General features: G+C 45.9%; 1 protein-coding gene across 7 annotated transcripts in view; it reads right to left on the bottom strand.

The window, feature by feature from the left end:
- The window catches only part of REXO1 (RNA exonuclease 1 homolog), a 42,258-nt gene extending 25,440 nt beyond the window's left edge, over positions 1-16,818 (bottom strand). For 4 of the 7 annotated variants that reach the window (XM_075038178.1, XM_075038181.1, XM_075038183.1 and 1 more), the window contains exons 1-2: positions 16,529-16,818; positions 947-2,730 (exon numbers count right to left, since the gene is read on the bottom strand). In XM_075038178.1, the coding sequence (XP_074894279.1) occupies positions 947-2,730; positions 16,529-16,718 (1,974 nt within the window). In that variant the 5' untranslated portion in view covers positions 16,719-16,818. Of the gene's footprint in view, positions 1-946; positions 2,731-4,857; positions 4,916-8,235; positions 8,267-9,947; positions 10,056-16,528 lie in introns of those variants that run through there. The other 3 variants (XM_075038180.1, XM_075038182.1, XM_075038179.1) reach the window with 3 other exon arrangements.
- Between the last annotated feature and the right edge of the window lie 1,320 nt (positions 16,819-18,138).

Below are 18,138 nucleotides of genomic sequence, written 5' to 3'. Positions count from 1 at the left end.
CCAACCAGAAAACCTGGGCATGCTGGGTTTGACAGCAAGTCAAACAATCCTGCTCATGCACAGGCAACCGTTCCTGGGATCAAGGGTTTGCTCTTGCTGCCCAGTCAAATTCAGATGTCAGAAGATGAAGGATGAGTTTTGTCTGCTCCTACTTCCCTGCCTCAGATGCTGTTAGAGGATCACTGCCAGCAGCTGCTTTCTAGCCTTCTACACTTGCTCCCTTCTGTTTTAATCTTCAAAAATGAGGGTCTTGCATCCTCTGGGGAGCCCTCTGACCTCACAGTCACTGGGCAGAAGCCTTTTTATGTAAATGCTGTCTTTTTACCTCCTTATTCTGAAACCCCTTGTACCTTTTGAAGAAATTTTACCCTCCATTTCTTATTTGTGCCACCTACAGGGTATCCAGAGATCCTCATAAAATATCTGCAGTATGCATTTAAAATAGGAAACAGCAATCTGGGGAGTCTCCGAAGCATCCAGTGCCAACTACGTCAACTTACCTGCACCAACACATTGTCCTGGTTCTACCTGCCACTACATTCCTTAAACTATGCTGCAACAAGAAGGCATCACCCAGATTAGCAAGCTTGGATTAGCTTTGAAACACCCACAACATACTCTCTGAAGCTTTTTCTCCAGCCATCCAGGCCACCATGGTTCTTAGGCCAGATGGAGAGAAAAGTAGCTGATAACCCTGAAAGCTAAAGGCCTTCCACATAAAAGGTAACTGAATCCTTACATTTCACAGCAGCTTTCAATCCAGCAGGTAAATTCAGGTGCAAACTCTTCAAAGCACTCAGTCATGACAAGGATGAGGTTCTTCCAACATATGGAGTCTCCCTCTGTAGCCCTCTTCAGCTACTTGAAATAAGCAACACCACTAAACTAAACCAGAATCCTGTCACATTTAGAGGTGAGAGAACCAACCAACCCAAATCAGCATTACCTGTTTACCCAGCCTTCCCTTGTCTTCAGTTTTCACAACTGTAGATTCATTAAAAATCCTGAGACACTCTTCCATTGGATCTGACTCAAAGTCCAAGTCTTTCTCAAGAATGGAATAATCAATGTCATCAGATGTTGAGGAAGATGATGATGACTTTGACAATTTAGAGCGCTTCACTTTCTTTGTCTCTTCATTTTCACTCTCAGAGTCTGAACCACAGTCATCACCATCAGAGTCTGAGCTCACATCAAGTAACGCGGATGGCAAAGGCTGACCTTTCTCATCATCATCTCCACTCTCATCACCGAACAGGTCAACATGACTCAAACTCTGCTGCTTCCGACCCTTCTTTGGATCTCCTTTTTCTGTAGAACTGACCTTTTCTTTCTTTCGCTCCAGTGCTGGAGTCTTGGTCCCTTTCTCTTTGTTTTTACGGCCAGAGGTTTCCTTACCATTTTTCACATCAACTGTTTTCATCTTGGAGTCCTTCTTGCTGCTCCCCACCTTCTCTATGCTAGAGCCTTTGATCAAACCCTCACTCTTGCTTTTCCCTGAGCTACTGCTGGCGGACTTGGATTTTTCTTTCTTAAGCCCATCCACTTTTTCTGACTTCTGTTTTTCAGGTTTCTTTAAATTCCCATCGGTTTTCACTTTGACACTTTTATCTTTGCAGTTTTTCTCTTCATTCTTGATTTTTAATTTTTCTTCTTTCTTGAGCACTTTGTCTTTTTCTGTATTTTTACTTTTCTCCTTCTTACCAACCTCATTGAGGCCAGGCGTTTTACTAAGGTCTGATTTCTTCCTTTTTGTTTTATCTTTTGAGTCTTTGTTTTTGTTTTCAATTTCCTGGTCATTCTTACCAGAACACAATTTCGCTGCTTTTGCATTCTTGTCTGATAAGTTTTTGGCAAGATTTTTCTGTGAACTTGAAACGTCTTCCATGCCATATCGCGCTGCCACTTCTTTGTTATCCTGGGAAGCAAAGTCATCCAGTTTGGTGCTCTGCTCTTTTTTGGATAAGCCATCGTTTGACTCACTTTCAGAACCAGCTTTTGACTGTGAACTAGCAGAAGTTGGTTTATATTCCACATCAGCCTCATCTTCAGAGGAAGAGAACCTGGCACACACTTCATAGTCATCAAGTACTTCACAGAGCTTCTTTCGCGAAGGAGAGTAAGATTCTTCGTAACTAGACACCCTACCCCTTTTAGACCCTTTTGGCTCCTTTGTTGTGGCTTTGCTCAAAAGCCTGGCTGAATAATTTGAAAGTGGGTCATATTCCAAGTCTGTAGAAGGCTTAGAGTCATCAATCACATATTTATTGTTAGTGACAGTGCTACTGTATTTTTTATTCTGTACTACAGCCTTGGGAACATATTCCAGTGAGCTACCTTTAGATCGGGAAGTATCCAAAGTGTATTTACTTGACCGGCTAGCAGCAGCGAGAGGAGTAGGGTTGTAGTCCGAGTTATTATTAAAGTTGTAGCTACCTGGATTATACTCTAAGGAGGTAAATGAATCATTTTGTGTCCCAGCAGGTGACACAGGTGTATTCGAAATGAGCGAAGAGGCCTCTGAGGCACTGAACTCCTTTGTCGTTTCTAGCAGCTCCTCATACTTTTTCTGCTCTCTCTCAACTTCATTTTTGACTGCCTCAATGGCCTTGTTGACCAGCTCCAGCTCCAGAATACCAGGTGTCACATCTGTAATGTCAGCCAGAGTGCCATCCTCCACCTCCAGCGAGGGCCTTGGAAGTTCTGGATTGTAGGGATCATAGCCTCGTTCTGTAAAAGAGAAAGAAAAAATAATTTACTGCCAGGAAATTAGGCAAAATTTTCTTTGGAGTGAAATTTTAAAAAAGGTCTTTTTAAGGTCTGCTCTCATCAAAACCCAATACTACCAAAAGCCATGCTTTTGTTGCCACAGAATAAATGTTTGATACCAAAAGCCACCAGTGATGTTCTCTGGCCAGCGGTAGGTGTCTGGCTAGACTAGATTTTAGAAACTACTCCTGGGTCTTAAGGACTAAAGATCTATTAACAAAGTGGTTTTATTACTCACGGAAAAGCTCTATAAATTAAATATTCTTTGGGGCACCAAAGAATAATCACTGTATTAGGACCAAGAGGAGCTGAGTCTGCGCAGAAGTATCTGCTTAATTCAGTGAAGCAACCAAGGGAGGAAAGAAGATTCCAGTATGAAAACTGTGGATTAGGTTCTCACTTATCAGTGCCAATGCCTAAAGCCCACTGAAGCCTCCAATATTCCTCAAAGCTCAGTACTTCTCATGGCAGCTGCAGGAAAACCAGTCTTATTTGGACTGACAAACTGAGTGCTACTAGTAAGAAAAAACTACAGGCACAAAGGCAACACAACTCAACCACACAGAACAACCACCAAGACAGGAATATTAAACAACCAGAACATTTCTCTTTTCTGACATTCGTCTTTTCAGACAAGTCCCTTCGGTGGCCTCTCTTACACAGACATTTCTAGGACTACAAGCAGAGGATACGCTTTGACCATGCTGCACAGCTCTTCCGACCACAGCTCTACAGGAGTGCTTTTGGCAAGTGCTGGTCCACCCTATGGAACCACATGGAAATGCCAAAGCAACCTGTCCAAGTGTCAACTTACAACTGGAGAGTCCATTAAAGCTCATCTTGTAACATTCATCTTGAAAAGGACATGGGAGCAGTTGTCACAAGCATAAACACTCTCTACTTTCTGCCACGGTATCCCAAACTCTCCCACCTACCTTTCCAACTCATAGTGAAAAGGAAAGGAAAAGGATGTCATTCACACATGTGTGCAGAGTGACAGGCACCCTGCTTGTGAAAGCAGGCAGGAAAATAACTTCACCTTAAAAAATTAGACTAGTAATGGAGGAACCCAGTAATAAAAAGGTGACTGCATTTAGCAAGCTAACAGAAGCTAAAGGTAAGTTAATGGCTGCTTTTTGACTTTGAAGAGTTTTCAACCCTTGTTTTATCATAGTGTTTCTGTATGCTGATATTCCAGAGGAACTTTTTGTTCTTTGCTAGAAGGATAGTAGTAAAACTGGCTTTCCAACATGAATATGTAGAAGAAAAAAAACAATAAGCAGAGAGATAAAAGACAGGGAAAAAAACACCTCTCAGGTCTAAGAGGGATGAAAGAATTTCTTGTAACAGCCAGAAATGAACAGTGTTTACAGGAGCTGTTTCTACCATTCTCACAAGACTGAGTTCTTCTTGGATTTTTTTTTTTTTTTGAGAGGATCCATGAATGCACAGTTCCCTTTGGTAGTAAGAAAAGAACCTGTCTAGCAGTTGGCAGAACTAGCCTCCAAGGAAGCAGAATAATAGAGACTGGGTTAAAATAAAGACAGTGGTTTCATAAAATACTTTTTACTCCCTCAGGTTTGCAAAGTTTTTTTCCAAACCAATTAGCTCCTGATTGAGCAGGGACTCTGGGCAATCATAGCATGGTGTCACCATCTTCCAAAGGACAGCCTGAGCTGTACTCAGGACCAGAAATCTGGGGAAAAAGGAACAAGGTGATATATTTCTATAACTAGCTTCCCCTCCACCTATTGCAAAGTGCTTTACAACTAATATACTAAGAGCATTTCTGAAACTAGTGTCTGCTCTTCCTGATGCCCAGCACAGCTCACACCCTGAGGGAGAGAGGCAGGGAGAAGGTGGCAAAGCAGAATATCTCAGCAGATAGTGTACACCTGACAGACTGATATCCAGAGCCTAGTTAGAAAAAGAAACCACGAAGAAATGCAGGTAACATGGAAAAAACAGGAACAAACCTAGACGCAAACAGCACCAGCAGCATCAAGGCTAGTATATGTAAACAGATGATCAGAACAATTATGTATAAATATTAGCCTAACAGCTGATGAACAACAGAGCCCTCCATACCTGCCACCTCATTTCTCACCACTTTGCGAAACGCCAACTCCATAGTGGTAGAGAAGATCAGTGCTGTGAAGTCTGGAGGAGTCAGATATTACCCTCTAACGCAAGATGGAGACCTAAAATTTAGCACAAGCATTGTTAAGGGAACAGCTGAAAGCCTGGTAATTTGTGCAGCGATAAGTATTAGGGGGCCTATAAGCAAACAGAGGCAAGAACACAGAGTCTGGATCTAAAGACTTGCCAAAACAAACACTACCACACACAAAAAAAACCCCAAACCCTAAACTACACAATACACAAAATACATCTTGTCTATTGGCAAACTATTTTAAATACATCAGGATACAGAGAAAGTAGAAGACAATCTAAGTACAGACCTGGTGTCTGATTCTCTGCTGTTCATCTACAGTATAAAAATAATTTGCACATTTTCTTTCAGTGGAATGACCAGATGTAAAAATTCATTGCAATCTCTGAGAATGCCAGCAGGCTTTGAGATATCGTCATAAAAGAGCTCTTTTGTAGGTGTGTAGGAGGCCTGATGGATTACCCAAGCGGCGCTGATCAAAGGCTACCTTTTCCATGAAAGAGACTTGTGTAAGTGGGCTCCGTGATACTAATCAGGACTGTCACCTTTGGCCATGATGCATTTGCGGATAATGTACTGGAAACACAAGCAGAAGGGGATTATTTTTTTTTTTAATGTATCTACATACATACACACACACACACACACATATACATATATATATATGGATAGCCCTAAACACACAAGTCCCCAGAGTCAGAGAAATTAAATAGCCTATCTGAAATCAGGCCACCTTTTCAGATGTCTAATTATACTTCTAAGAACCTAGGACAGAAAAGGATCTCTGGGCGATTGAGCCCAGTGCCACACAGGCAGGCACCCAGCTACACCCACACACCCCTTCTTACAACCTGAATACAAGATTCAAATGCATCTTCAGCTTCTGCATTTATTCCTCTCCATTTCAAATGCATTAGTGTCCATGGTGTAAAGAAAGATTACTACAAGATGAACTACACTGGTTTTGCTATTCTGATATACAAGATGTCTGCAGTATTTCTGCTGAAGCAAAATGAGTTAGAGGCACCACATAGTAAAATAACTCTTTTAGGATGGATGTCAAATTGAGAGTCTACACTGTCCTTTGAGAATTGTGAGATAATGAGACTTAAGATGACAACTCCTTATAGGATTGTGAACTAAACTGCTGTCAGGATACTCTTTAAAATACAAACTATTTTAATAAATTAATATACCTCAGACATAATGAAATAGTCCTTCTGAGGCACAAAAAAGTGAAGTTAACATCAACACTACACCAAAGAAGTTATTAATAATTTACATAGGACCTCAGCAAACAATTTATTTAACCTAGAACTACTTTAGAATATACCAAAATTAACTGCACTTAAATCAGCCATTTCAGCTGAGTATACAAAAGCATAAAACAAGATTCTTCCAAAAAAACAAGCTGATTGTTTTTTTCCTGGTTACAGTCATGTTGGTTCTGGGAAATGATGCCTCAGTTCTGAGGTGGAGCTGTTTTATTACAGAGCTTCTAAAGCTAACAACTCCTTGCTGTACACTGGTCCTTCTAGTTTGTGCAACAGGTGAAGGCAGTAAACAAAGGCTGACATTAAATGAATAATGGGAGTACAAGGTCACCTGTTTGATGTTAAAACTTATTTTACAGTGAATCACTCTGGAGAAAAAGATGTCTCTTTTTTTCAAGCACCCTACCAGAACACATACTTCAGATGCTTTAAATACAGAAAAGCCCAGATGTATGACAGGTACTGGTGGTTATAAACCTGCAGGTTTTGGAAGAGGAGACAAGCTCTTCCATGCATGTGGGACATGGATGACAACTACCTTCCTTCCAGATATAACAGTTGCTAAGCAGCAACAGCTGCTGCTAAACAAAAGGGAGGCAAAAATTGGAAACTTTCAAATTTACGGCAATTAAGATCTCAAAACGGAAGGGTTTGCTGGCCAAGCTGCAGGGGGACCAGCACAGGCCAAAAGACACCAAACATTTTCAAGACCCGCTGCTGAAGTCACCCATTTTCCTGGGTCACCTGGAGCTGGCAACAAGTGCATTCACTGGGAGATGGGGACAGTGAAAGCTGTTGGGAAACCTCTTTGGAGAGAAAAAAAAAAAAAAAGACATTTTTATTTTAACGTCATCAGAACAGCTTTGTTAGCTTAACAGCTTGCCTGTGTTTACAGTGCCAGTACTTAACAAATGGACAACCTTTGCGATTACAGAAAAATTATCACCATTGGAAAATTATTTTAAGCTTTTCATTTAATGCTTCACAGAAGAGACAGTGGTTTCTCAAGAACAAAATGTTTCAAAAAGGCTTTACCAGCAGGCTGAGTTTTGCTACTGTACAGAATTAAACAGCGCAAAAGAAATGGCAGGTTTTGGCGCAGACCTCATTTGTGAGTACCCAAAGCAAATTTCCAACAATTAATTTAACAGTAATGTCCAACCACCTGGAAATAATTAACACTGAGATTTAAAATAGTACATTTCAAATAATTATTCAGAGTAAATGGGTTAGGAGGGCAGGTAAGAGGAGCTAAGAGAAATGTTTCTTCAACTTTAAATATAACGCTAGTCCTAATGATTTTTTTTTTGCACCTTCTTTCTCTTTTTAAATAGTGAATTTAATTATTAAAATTAAGTATTAAAAGCATAGATAACCTTGTCCTGGTCTAAGAACATTAGGGAAGCAAGGTTTGAGAGGTATTACACCCAGTCTAGTCCAAGCTGGCCTCCCTACGCACCCTACTCCTTGCATTTGTTACTCCATGACAGGTATTTGATGCCACAGCATCAAAGTACATCATGAACCAACAAGGTCATTTCTTTAGTGGAAAAAAGGAAGCAAATATGAGAAAAGAGAGTCTTATATTAGCAAGGCTGAAAAAAGTTTGAACAGTCATCCATCACACTGCGGTATTTTTAAACCTGCTGTGACAAAGCCTGCTTAAGGTCAGGGTATGGTTTCACCAGATGTTGTCAGCCAACGTAAGCACTCGGTGCCACCGAAGAACTGTCTCAGTGGGCTGAACTGGTTGACCAGGGGGTTCACCGGAGGGTTTCACAACCATCATAGGGAGGGGTGGAACACACCGAGGGACAAGAGCAGCCAGACATCACCCTCGTACAAGCCATAAGCCGTTTTCTCAGCTCAGCCACCTGAGACTGCTGACATGCTGTGGCTGGAGAGGAGACACGGACCTGCCCGAGTGGGTTCAATCCAGCAAGGGAGCAGCTCCAACATGGGCCATGTCACTCCTAAGCAGGCAGCATTATCAGGGAACGACTCACTCAGGAAACTCACTGTGACAGGAGGACATTAGGGCACACCCCTCACAGCAGCTCAGACAGCAACATCCAGGGAAGCCGTACACACCTCCTAATTTTATTCAAGAAAAATCAACTTTGCATGGTTTTGTCTCTGGTGCAGCAGAAGATGCATCTAAAAGGTCCTCCAGCCTACTAAATATGGCAGCTTCACCCTTGTGATAGCCTCACAGACAGTTCTGGAGGACTGTCCTGGACGCTAGGACTGCCACTCCTTCACACAGCAACACTAGTTAAATCTGAGGATGCAAAAGCCAGAACAAGACAGTCTGGCCCATGCAAAAGCCATCATTTACATTCCTCTACTGCCACAGTGATTTATAGTCCCACCCGTCCTGGTGCTAAAACAACAGCAGTAGGCAAAGAGCATCAGAGGTGTGTCAAGATCTGTGATAAATGTAATGTTTTCCTAAGAGGAAATCACACCATTGGTACATTTCTCCCATAACCTAGGAAAGAACGTGAGAAAAAGAACTGGTGTATTTACCAGGACAGGGGCAGAAAGCAAAGGTTGGCACCCAAAATATCATGATTGCTCCCCATGCTGCTCTCCCGACCCCACAGCCTGTCATCACACAGGCTAGAAGGCGTCTCACCGTTTTAAAATCGATGATACATTAATCTGGATATTCAATGTTTGGATTCTTTGGAGATGACTTTCCACTCCCTTTCTCATTTTAGCTTTAAAGTTATTCCTCAATATACAAGAAAAGTTGAAACTCTGTTTGGGGAAAAAAAAAAAAATTAACAGAGACTTATTTTTTCTGCTTCTGAGAAAAAGACAGACCAGAAAACATTTCCACATCTCTTGTATAAGTGATGGGTAAAACTAAGGATCTACTCCAAAACTTAATTAGTTTTTTCAAAGAAGGCTACGACTTAGCTTTCAAAGCAGAAGAAAAAAAAAGAAATACTTCAAGTATTCTGGTGTCGTCTTTTCTCTCTATTTAACTCCACCTTGAAAACTTACTTTGACCAGCATGGTCACAAGCAGTAACACTACTCCTCACCCACCAGTTCCTTAACTTTCCAGCCTTTCTCTTGCTTGCTCAAGATAAGTTACCTTCTCAACACCTGTCTTATTTCTTTAACTGTTTCGGGTGAAGAATTCCCATTTAAGGGAAAAAAAAAAAAAACAATAACCAGCAGTATTTCAATACAGTCACAACTGGAAACTTTGAAAAACAAAGTTAAAAACTAAAGAAAACCACCCTTCAAGCTATACTACATTTAAAAACTTCAGCTGTAACTTATGAAGGGCTAAAACAAAAACTTAAACTGGTTTTAAAACCTGTCCGGCTTTAGTTAACTCAAAAGCTGGAATTAATACTTTGCAGCTGCTTTACGACTCAGACACCTGCAGCTCCACAGACTCTTTTAACCAGCTATCCCAACACACTCCCCGATTCTCAGCACAGATCCTCTTTAATAAAAAGGCTAGATCTCACAGGGAAATTCAAATCCTTGTGCAACTAAACCCTCCAAAGCAGAGCTAAGTTTTTTTGCATAGTCCATGTATTTCAGAGGCAGATGCAACCCTGAGGACCGAAGTCTCACATTAAATGAATGGCTAACACGTGAAAGCCTCTCTGGAGAAGGCACTTCTCTCACAGCTGCTTCTTCACGTACTGCAACCCACACAAAAACACAAGTTCACTCCACAGTAAGTCAAAAACTTCAAAGAATTACCTGAGCTCCCCGCAGTTAATAAATATTGCAGATATTTGTTCATGCTGTACTTGAGGCTTTTAATATCTGCTTGGTACTGCTAAGACACTCCGGCAAAGGCTTATAGCACAATACCGCTGACCATGTGCTGACACAGCACTTTCTGGGCTGCAGAGATAATTAGGGCAGGACTTACCAACCCAAAGTCCCGCCTTCACCCTCATTTACTCCCAAGTCGGATGAGGTTTTACTCAAGCATCTGCAGGGGCTTTTTGACTGTTTTCTTCTTTCCTAGCACTACTACTATCATCTTGGGGGATTTTCTGACATCCTACTTTCCCTAATCCCCAACTGTACACATTGCTTTTTACTTGATTTGAGCAACACAAGTTGGCAAGCACAGCAGTTTCCCAAACAGCAATCCCCAGGGTCGTGCTAAGCGATCCCGTTGTCCTGCCGGCCCCCCCCGCCCCCAGCAGCATGCTCCCCAACTGGAGCCCAACACCACCCCACTTCTCCAGCACAACCACCCACACTCAGTCCCAGCAGGGAAGGAGGCTGCAGGGCAGGGAGATGACCTGCTTGTTAGTGCGTGCCTGCCTGCAGCCCAGTGCTGCCGCCTCTCCGGTATTACATGAGCCCGGTGCCTCTGACCCCCCTCGTCCAGCACAGGGCAGCCCACGGAAAGCGATTTGGGAAATGCTGGACTAGTGAATTGTGCTTTCTGCTTCTCCAGCACTAACGCAGCACTGCAGTATTTGACTAGAGGGGAAAAAAAACAAAGCCAGAGGAAGTGTTTAAATGTCAGGTAAGATATTCCACATTGGAGAGAGAAATCCTGTAAGAGCAGACAAAGGGCTCCTGTGGTGGGCAGAGAGGAGCGTGGGGAGCTCGCAAACACTGGCACAACTCTAGTGCCTTCAACACCCATGCAGGTTGCTGCACCTTTAGCCTTCAAAATCCTTCCGGCTTGATAACAGAGAAGATTTGCTCCCACCTCCTGCTTTTCACAGGTCTGTAACTGGAGTGAGGAAGAGCCACGTGCAAGCTCAGGGCCGAGTCTCCCCACAGCCACACTCCCACTTGCAGAAAGACCAAAAATCAGAAGTGCCCTGTCAGCCCACACCGAAATCCTGGGCAGCTGCACCTGCCCACCCACAGGAAACCTGCCATAACTGACAATTTAGTTAAATGACAAGAAATCCCTAACCACTGGAAAGCCATGACATTGATTTACATGAAAAGACACATCCTGACCTTACCGTCAAGTGGGTTTTCTATTCTTCATTTCAAAACTCAGTTAAAAAAACATCCACTGGCAACATTTTGGTAATTACTGTCCTAAACACAAATGTGGGGGGAAAAAAGCAGTCTTGGCAATGCCCCGCACATGCAGTTCATGGACTAGAGCACCCAACACTGAACCACTCGATTTCCTTTCTTGGTGAAGAAATACTGAAGGCAGTTCATAAGTTTCCATTTCTACTCATTCAATTTCCCTGTAGGAAATACAGTAATAAAAGTTATTTCCTACAAGAAGCTGATCTTGCACAACATCAACTACGGGAAGGAAAACACATCTGTAAAGACTTTTTTTTCATCCTTTCTACACATGGAGCGAACCTGCGCTGCAATATAAGTAGTACAAAAGCGATCCCAGACAGCACAGAGAGGCTGCTCCCACCAAACACGGCTGAGTTTAATGTGCAGTCCCTCAGCAATGTGCTGTATGAGGAACCTGACTGGCAAAAAAGACAACAGCCTTGATCCTATGGTGACACATGGGCTGAGGATGATTAAAGTTGGGTTTTAACATTTAAAGAGCCTCTTTAGGTTTTACCAAGTATCATTTTGCACAGTGTTTTATATACAAGTCACAGCCATCCCACGTGGTTGCTTTTTGGCTGAAGACTTTGAAGAAGGGAGAGGTGAAGTGCCTTCCTGCATCAGTGACAGGATCAACAGAGTTAAAGCTGGGGAGATAAGCCCAAGGATTTCTCCGCACCCGACCTGGGCCAACAGGAGTCAAACAGTGTTACAGTGGCTTACTTGCGGGCTGGGTAGTGTAAATCACAGAGAGGTGAAAAATTCCATCGCTGGACAGTACCACACAAAGCCATCCAGTTACCTTTCAAAGATGCAATCTAGATTTAATCTGCAAAGCCTTGCCCATCCAAATAGAAAATCCACTGTGCTGGTTTTGGCTGTGATAGAGTTAACTTTCTTCATAGTTGCTAGTACAAGGCTGTGTTTTGGATTTGTGCTGGAAACAGTGTTGATAACACAGAGATGTTTTTGTTATTGCTGAGCAGTGCTTACAGAGTCAAGGCCTTTTCTGCTCCTTACCCCATCCCACCAGCGAGTTGGCTGGGGGTACACAAGAAGCTGGGAGGGGACACAGCTGGGACGGCTGACCCTGACTGACCGAAAGGATATTCCAGACCACAGGACATCATGCTCAGCATATAAAGCTGGGGAAAGAAGGAGGAAGGGGGGGAAATGTTCAGAGTGATGGGGTTTGTCTTCCCAAGTAATTGTTACATGTGATGGAGCCCTGCTTTCCTAGTGATGGCTGAACACCTGCCTGCTGATGGGAAGTTGTGAATGAATTCCTTATTTTGCTTTACTTATTAAACTGTCTTTATCTCAACCCACGAGTTTTCTCACTTTTACTCTTCTGATTCTCTCCCCCATCCCATCAGGGGGGAGTGGGCGAGCAGCTGTGTGGTGCTTAGTTGCCAGCTGGGGTTAAACCACGACACCACACAGCAAGAAAACCACTCCACAAGCTTTGGACCATACAAGAAGACTGCTGAGCAACTGTCAGCATGCACCACTCCAGAATAAAGTATTTCAAGGCAGGGTGCTGAAAGCCTTGCTCTTCCCATCTCATGCTAACACAAGGATCAGAGCAGACAAAGAGGAATTCAGACCTCCAGACCTGGACACAGCTTTCTGCTCTGGGTTCAAATAACATCCACCTCCTAAGCATCTCCTGACAGCTACTATGAAACCCAGCAAACCAAAGAGCTGGTTTCCTTAAGATATTTATGAAGAGATGTATTATGCTTCTTTTATGTCTTTCAGCATACTCAGGACCTAGACTTTAAAGAGAGACCTATTTTTCTCCTCTACAGCTCTTGAAGAGACGCTTTTAGGACTGAAGGCAGTTCTTCCCTCCTACTTACACAGCACGCTTTCAAAGCACTTCACACACATTCAATAATCTTTTCATCCTGCTCTGAAGCAGGCGGGGTTTAGTCATTTTGTAGATGGAAAAAGCACTTCAGCCAAGTCAGGATTAGAATTTGCAATCTCCAGATTCCCAGTCCTGCACAGGTTCACATCCCATTTCTCAGCCCACGAACACTGCCATGGAAATACCACATCAGTGCATGCTACCACCCCAGCACCCTCCTCGGTTTTCAGCCAGCCCTGAATTTCCACAAGCCTCCAGGTAGCCACACTTTTTTACCACGCAGGCAGATACTTACAGTAAAGACACTGAAATAGATTTCCCACATGAAGTATCATACATTTCAGAACCCAGTTCAAACGTGTCCTACAGACCAGACGCATCACGCCAGTTCCCTCCTCACCCGACAAGTTTGTATTTACTGAGCTGCTTTCAGAGGGGAAGAAAAGGGAATGCCTCCTGCTGCTGCTGATCTCCTAACAGGCATGGAGGCCTCTTCACCACCATCTCCCAGTGGTTGGGACCACAAGAGCACTGTATGAAAAATAAGGATCATCTATTATGAACATCTGAACACTACGCTCCTCAGAAAGTCTGGAACTGCGAGGGGGACAAAGAAAAGGGAAACAGTGCTATGTCGCACTAATTCCCCTTTTCATCTCTTTGCTCCTAGCACTTGTCCACAGCCTCCTCCCACCATGACCCGGCAAGGCCAGCTCGACTTCTCAGTTTTCAAAAGCTACTTTCAAGGCTATGAAAGATCCACTAAGAGTGTTGGGGTTACTGCCAGTCCTACAGTGATCCTCAAACACTGAAGTCAACATCAGCCTCGAATCAATATGCTTAGCATGCTGGTTCTGTAGATGTTATCCTTTTTTCTAGGCAGTATCCAAGAAAACACAGATCTGCATTGTAGCTCTTGGTGTAGATACCCACCTGCTTTGGCAAAAAAATTAGGCTTTTAAAGCTTATTTATTGAGCAATGAGATTAAATAGGTCAAATATGCCCAAGTGCACTGTTATAAGGCTACTTTAAAACAAGACAGGTAGTTTCACTGACAGGGAACAACTTATGTTGGATCAAGAACCTGCTTTCAAGAAGATGGTTGCCTGGCTGCTAGCTAAACTACTACACCCTCTAGTGTAAATCTTAAATACATCCTTGCAGGCTAGACAAGCTTCAGACAGACAGAGGAAAAGACAGGAGCACTTCAACCTGAATCCTTCAGATGAAGCCGAGGCACAGCACTGCTTACAAAACAACTGCAAAAGCATCTTCTGCTCCTACAGAAATCAGGCACCTTACGCAACCCCGTTGAAGTCCTTTCTAAAAGACAGTGTTTTGCAGCAGGTTCATCGCTCATTTTCCATTTCTCAATCAACATCAACATAGAAAAAAAATGGCTTAAGTCCAACACTAAGCTGAGGCAGAATTTACAGATTCCTGGTTATGACACCCATGCCATGCATTAGATGCCAAGAGTTTGGGAAAGAGGGCAAGAACACACACTGAGCCAGCTGTGGGGAGTGGGAGGCAGCAGGCTGGAAGTTAAGCTTCGTTATCCTGCTTCTTTTGCAAGTGGCAGACACTTCACCTAGGAAAACTAGACCCATGCTTATAGCTTTTGTTTTTCAAAAGCCAGAGCTTCTCTAAGAGTCATAATATAGTAAGCCGCTCTTACTCCCCAAAACACAGGGGTTTTTCCCCTGGGTGACTAACACATCCTAGCCAGGCCTAACAAGACATTCGGATAATTTCTTTCTTGTCATTTACGCTCAGCTCTTACATGAACACTTTTCAGCCAGTATTAGAAGCTGCACACACCTTCCAAGTGCAGCAGGAGGTTTTACTAAAGATGAACCTTCACTTCCCCATTTCGAAAATCAAAACCAGCACCAGCTTTTATTTAGTACAGCAGCATCTGTTTCAGGTGGCAGACCAAAATGAGCAAATCTAGTTCCAAAACTGACACTCTACAGATATTTAAAGACAAACAGGAATAGTACACTAAAACATAAATATAATATCAAGCATCTAGAGGACCATCCTAAAGGGTTCTATGGAGCTTTTCAAATTCAAAATAACACCGAAAGAGGCAAAAACTTTTGTCTTTCTAATACGGTATCTGCCTGCCTGCGATAGCCCTGAGTACACACGCTTCCTTTATTCTAAACTAAACCACAGTTGTGGTAAGTTGACCAGGTAGCCAGGAGACACGAAGAATTAATCATCTTCCAAACTTGTGAATAACCTGAAGTTAAGCAGGCACAGAAAAAACACAAGTCATGCTTTATTTTGACAACTTCTGCTTCAGGTTGTTAGAGACCATACATACTAGCAAGTATACCTAACTGAAATAACACAGCTTTAACAAAAATAAAGCAAGCAGCATTTTTTCTAGGGAAAAGAATGAAGGCTTTTCTCTCCAGATAAATAAGCAGATCAGCAAATAATGTGTGTAAGTAAAACGACACGAGTTGCTGGAAGAATGGAGGAGAACAATAGCTCACTAGCTTTTTTGTAGCCAAGCTTCATCTGAGAAACCTGGCAGCACTCCATGCCTTACTCAAGACCCTCAGAGGGAGGGGGCCCGGCTCACCGCAGCCCCCGCCCCATGACACCCCACTAGCAGGACCCGCTTCACAGCACTGGACAAGAGAACACATCACCTCCAGCTCCCAAAGCCCATGCATCTCCTGAAGGGTTGTGATGGCACAGCAACTCTTAGCAAAGGTTTGAGTGAGAGACTGCCCTGACACCTCATTGCCACGTGAGCCGTGGTGCCTGGAGGGACAAAGAAAGGGATCAGAACAGAGCTGCCCTTCTGCAGCCTCCATCCTGGTGATGAGAGACAGGCTGACCCCAGGCAATCGGACATTTTGGAAAGCTGCTCCCCACCACCCCCTGTCAGGCGGCAACTGTGGGATCTGACCGACGATGAGGAGGAGGAGACACCCATCTCTCTCTCACCTGGAGAGGCAGAAAAGGCCCTTCAGACCCTCCTTTGGAGGCAACAAGAGGTGACATCGAAGGGCCCAGAGAGCACAAGCAGACACAAGAGCTCAGGGGCAAGCGGGACCCACCTGCCCCGTCTGGATGGTACAGACAGACCCCCGTGAGAACATCCCACTCGAGAGGGGCTTGAGGGGGAAACACCCGAGCCCTGGCAGCAGGTGGGATTTAGAGGAGTCGGACGCAGATTCAGGCCCTGAAAGGCGGGCAGGCGTGAGAAGGAAAAAGGGCACGGGCCTGTCCTTGCCAGGGGGAGGACACGCTGCTGCCGGGGTGGGGGGCGGCGGGACCGCGGGGCGAGGGGGGCCGGGAGCGGCCACAGCCCGGGGAGGGAAAGAGACAGGGGAAAGAGAAGGAGATACCGCGACCCGCCGGGCCGGGCCAGGGCCGTACCTGCGCCGTGGCCGAGCGCGACCCCCACGCCGGGGCCGCCGGAGGCTCCGCACCGCGCCGCCGCCGCCACCGGGGGGTGCCGGAAGTGGCAGTAGGGCCGGCGACAGGGCGGGCCCCCGCCCGGCCCCGGCCCCCCGGCGCTGAGGAAAGGGCAGTCGATGCCGCGGAAATAGCCGGTGGATCTCAGCATCCCGCCGGCTGCGGGGCGGGGAGCAGGGGCCGGGGAGGGGAGAGGAGGCGCGGGTGGCGGCGGCGACGCGCTCTCGCCTCACACCACCGGCTCCGGCGCCGCCGCCATCTTGGAAGCGCCAGGCCCGGCGGCGAAGCCCCCGCGACGCCGCTGCCCGCACAGGGCTGCCCGCGGCGCGCCTGAGCGGAGCGCGGGGCGGGGCCGGGGGCGGGGCTAAGGGCGAGGGCGGGCGATGGAAAATGGCGGCCAGAGGGAGGCGCCCGCGCTGAGGTGAGCTCGGCCCGTCGGCCGCCTCCCTCGGGGTGTTGGGGCCTGCCCGGCCTCTGCGGGCCTGAGGGCACCGACGGGAGGAGTCTGGGGTGGGTCCCTTCCTCAGGAAGGGGCCTGGGGCGGTTCCGGGCCCCTCCGGGCTGCAGGGGGACAGGCGCCCGCGGATGGAGGTCAGTCGCCCGTCACCCTCCCGGAGCCACAACTGGTGTGTGACCAGTTTGTAGGAGATGCTGTCGAGAGTATTTCCCAGTTCAGCTGGTTTGGGGCACGCCGTTGCACCCGCTCCCCCCAAAGCCGCAGAGCGAGGGGAAGGCGGGTGCAGGCCCCAGCCCTGCGGCCACCCCGTCCTGCTGCCTCGCACCCTGGGCTGGGCCACCTCTGCTCCACCCGAACACCGAACACCGCCAGGTCCCTCCTGCTGTGGCCAGAGGGACGGCCCTGGGCTCCTCGTGCTGCAGCCCACCACCCCCAGCATGGCCCACCACCCTCAGCACAGTGTCAGCCTTCAGAAAAGCAGCAGAACACCAGCCAGGTTTTGGTAGAGGGACCTGAGGCAGAAATAACCCACGTGAGGCCACGCAGAGGAGCGAATTCACTCTGTGCTGCTCCCCACCATGAAGACCCAGCCCTCCCTCCTTTTCCCCAGGCAATCGTCACACCCGTATTTACCAGTGGGGAAACTAAGGCACGTGGTAAATAGCAATCTGTCTGTGTCGAGTAGGCACCAGAGCAGGGACTCGGAGCTGGCCCTGGGGGGGTTCAGGCAGGTGAGGGGCATCTGCAGCACCTGGGAACCACCCAGCAGTGCCCCTACCTTGAGTTTTCAGAGGAGGGAGTCTCCACCTTCAGCAGATAAGGCTGTTTTGGGACGACAGCGAGCAACCAAGGCCTTTGAGGAGAAATCCCATTAAATGGAGCCGGAAGCCCCAGCCCAGAGAGAAGGGATGATCCAGAAAAGCCTCATCGCTTTTGAAAGGAGAGATGGGAGAGGGGGTGGAAAGTGCTGAGGCAGTGCAGGGAGCCAGCTAGATGATATAGAGAAAAGTGCACAAGGAGGAGTCATCCTCGGCCCCAGGGAAGGCCAAGGGAAAGATTACAAAAGTCACGTTTCATAGTAGTCTTAAAAAAAACCAAAACCACTTTATTTTCA

The sequence above is a fragment of the Buteo buteo genome, chromosome 10, assembly GCF_964188355.1.
Source record: "Buteo buteo chromosome 10, bButBut1.hap1.1, whole genome shotgun sequence".
NCBI lineage: Eukaryota > Metazoa > Chordata > Aves > Accipitriformes > Accipitridae > Buteo > Buteo buteo.
Note: the sequence above shows the minus strand (reverse complement) of the source record. Positions and strands in the feature narration are given on the sequence as shown.